Source organism: Lissotriton helveticus, chromosome 10 (genome assembly GCF_964261635.1).
Source record: "Lissotriton helveticus chromosome 10, aLisHel1.1, whole genome shotgun sequence".
NCBI classification, from domain to species: Eukaryota; Metazoa; Chordata; class Amphibia; order Caudata; family Salamandridae; genus Lissotriton; species Lissotriton helveticus.
Window position 1 is genome coordinate 870,667,708 of NC_136071.1, and position 2,709 is coordinate 870,670,416.

The 2,709-nt window shown below is 52.3% G+C and overlaps 1 protein-coding gene across 1 annotated transcript; it reads left to right on the forward strand.

Annotated features, from left to right (window-relative positions):
- Positions 1-1,133: 1,133 nt before the first annotated feature.
- On the forward strand, positions 1,134-2,251 carry LOC144784128 (uncharacterized). Its single transcript, XM_078662811.1, has 2 exons — positions 1,134-1,333; positions 1,605-2,251. Exons 1-2 carry the CDS (start codon positions 1,171-1,173, stop codon positions 2,249-2,251), a joined length of 810 nt encoding a protein of 269 aa, XP_078518937.1. The 5' UTR covers positions 1,134-1,170.
- Positions 2,252-2,709: the final 458 nt, after the last annotated feature.

Below are 2,709 nucleotides of genomic sequence, written 5' to 3' on the forward strand. Positions count from 1 at the left end.
TAGGATGGCTGGTGGGTCTTGCAATCTGTCCGCAGCTTTTCCGCCGCGGTAGCCTTCCAACCGTGGCCGAAAAGCTTTAAAGGACACCGCCAGCCATATTATGATGGTGTAAAATGTATGCTTTTCCGCGACGGCTTTTCCGCCGTGGAAAAGCATACGGGCCCCCTGGGTGAAGGGGTGCGTGGGGGGGTGCACATGGGTTTGCGTGAACAAAGCAGCAGGCACCGCGCGGTGCCTGCCGCTTTGTGCACGCAAATGCGGTGCATGCATTTTTAACATTGCGGCGGGTGCAGCTTGAAGCTGCACCCGCCGCAATGTTAAAGATAGAGGATGTGACCGCCACCCTGGCGGTCACATCCTAATCTGCACGGAGGGAACACCGCAGCCCATGCGGATGTTCCCTCCTACTCTGGGGTCGCGGACGGACTCAAGTCCGTCCGCGATCCTAATGACCCCCATAATCTGCTCATCTGCATCATACAATGGAGCCATTTCATATTACCTTGCGCCGAGTACCTAACATTGCCTGTTTTTTCAGATTGTAAAGCATGAATACTTTTGAAACTCACACTCTCATGCCCATTCACAGGAATAAGCATACGTCCTGAGCCCCATTGGGGTAGAATAGACTGCTTGGTTTCATCTAGTGGGCACTGAAGTCTGCCTCTGCAGTGCTGTATGCCTCTGACAGAGTGCAGCACGTGGTCTGACCAGATTGTGACTTTAGCTCGAGTTCTGCTCACAACAGCCACTCAGATAAGCAAGCCAAGTGTCTACTAGGTATTGTACAGCTCTCACTGGCCTAGAAGTCCTGTTTACCCAAGGCAAGGTTTTGGTGCGGTGGCCAGAGGTGAAATATGAGCAGACACAGAGCAGCAGGGAGAGTTTTTGTGAAAGTTTACCACAAGAAAAATGGCAAGCAGCAGTGAGAGTCAGAAGGCAGAGAGAAAGAGAAAAATTAAGTTCAGCAGCATGGAGCTGCAGGTACTGGTGGAGAAGGTTGTGAGAGTGCACAAGCAACTATTTGGCAGGCACTCCCTCACTGTTGCTGAGTCTGCCAAACGTAAAATGTGGCTTGCAATTGCAGAAAAAGTCAATGCAGTGGGAGTTACACCCAGGAATATTGAGGATCTGAAAAAATGATTTTATGACATCAGGAGCCTCACCAAAATGAAGATGTCTGAAATACAGAAGCAGGCTGGTGTCACCGGTGGAGGCAGGAACTCAGCGGCCCCCCTGACTGACCTGGAGGAGTTGGTGGCCTCAACCATCGAGGCAGACAGCCTCTTGGGACTTGGAGATGTGGACAGCTCAGCCAGAGCAACAAGAAAGGGTAAGACGCATGCGCAGCATGACACCCCATGCCAACCTGCTTCCCTATACCCTTTGTGGACAGGCCAACCCCAGTCCAGTACTGCTAGCACTATACAGGAGCAATGCATTATGGGAAATGTAGTCAGCTAATGTAAGCCCATGTGTAACTGCGCAGACATCAGCAAGGCACTGAAAGTAATGCAGAAAAATGAAAGTTAAATGTGTAAAGCATTTATTGTAGTGACTGTGACACAGTAGCACTCAGTTGATATACGCTTATTTATACCTAGGGGCAACATCAGGCAGTCGACCCACAGAAACAGAAGGGACTGCACCAGCGAGGGAGGAGAGTGAGGAGGCAGGGCCAAGCCAAGTACAAGCCTCGCAGGAGGAAGATGACACGACTGGCATCTCCCATGAAGATGAGAGAGTACAGACCCCAGAGTTTCCGCACTCCCCACACCTTTCACAATCCCCTCCATTGGTATTCTCACCACAAACCTCCCCTTCACTGTTCCTGTCCGCTCCTGCAACCCCACCAGCCAGGAGGCGTGTCGTGGCCCCACTACCAGTAATGGAGGCAGCAGAGGGTGAGGCTCAACTCACTGTATATGTCAGTCCTGCTGCGCTGCAGTCCACCAATGAGCCAGTCACCTTGCGCAGAAGGCAACGCCGACCCAGCAGTGCAGGTGGACGTGGAGATGGCACTGTGTTCCGTGGGCTGGAGGGGAGCATGGTGCGCATACAACAGATGCAGGGAAAATCCATTCAAGCCTGCCATCGCCAATTCCGAATCCTGAATAAACAAATAGAAGACACGGGGAAGGGCATCAGAGACATTGTTGAGTCTAATAAGGAGGTTGCAAAAACAAATGCAGACATTTCTGAAGGGATGCAGCAGATGAGCACTCCATTACCCAGCTCTGCTCAAAACTAGACAGCCTGGAACACACAAGGCGCAGGGAGGCCCGTGTCCACAATACGGCAATTAATCGTCTGGCCACTGCCACATCCCAGCTATGCCGTAGAGGCATTAATATGCAGGAGAGCCTGACACAGAACACGGCCGAGGTCACCAGGGGCATGGCCAGAATCACAAGTGCACTAGAGGCTATGCTGATTTCACAGACTGCACAGAATCCTGCCCTGGATGTGGCAGAGGCAGAAGACAGTAGTAGCCGCAGCAGCATGGCAAGCGCTGTAGTGGAGCCACGTAGGAGTAGCAGGCGCCCAGCTGACGCTGCAGGGCATGCTGAAAGCAGCGACCAACATCCCAGTGGCTCAGGGAAGCGCGGGCGCAAGTGACATTGCCGGTCATGGGTGAAGTAACCCGGGACATACAGTCCCCACGTTTATAATGTTTATTTAGTTGCACTTCAGTGCTTGAACGTTGTG

Excerpts from the sequence above, each read along its gene's own strand:
- LOC144784128 (XM_078662811.1), top strand. The coding sequence starts at position 1,171 with ATGAAGATGTCTGAAATACAGAAGCAGGCTGGTGTCACCGGTGGAGGC. Across the intron at positions 1,334-1,604 it reads AGCCAGAGCAACAAGAAAGG|GGGCAACATCAGGCAGTCGA; the intron begins GTAAGACGCATG and ends ATTTATACCTAG.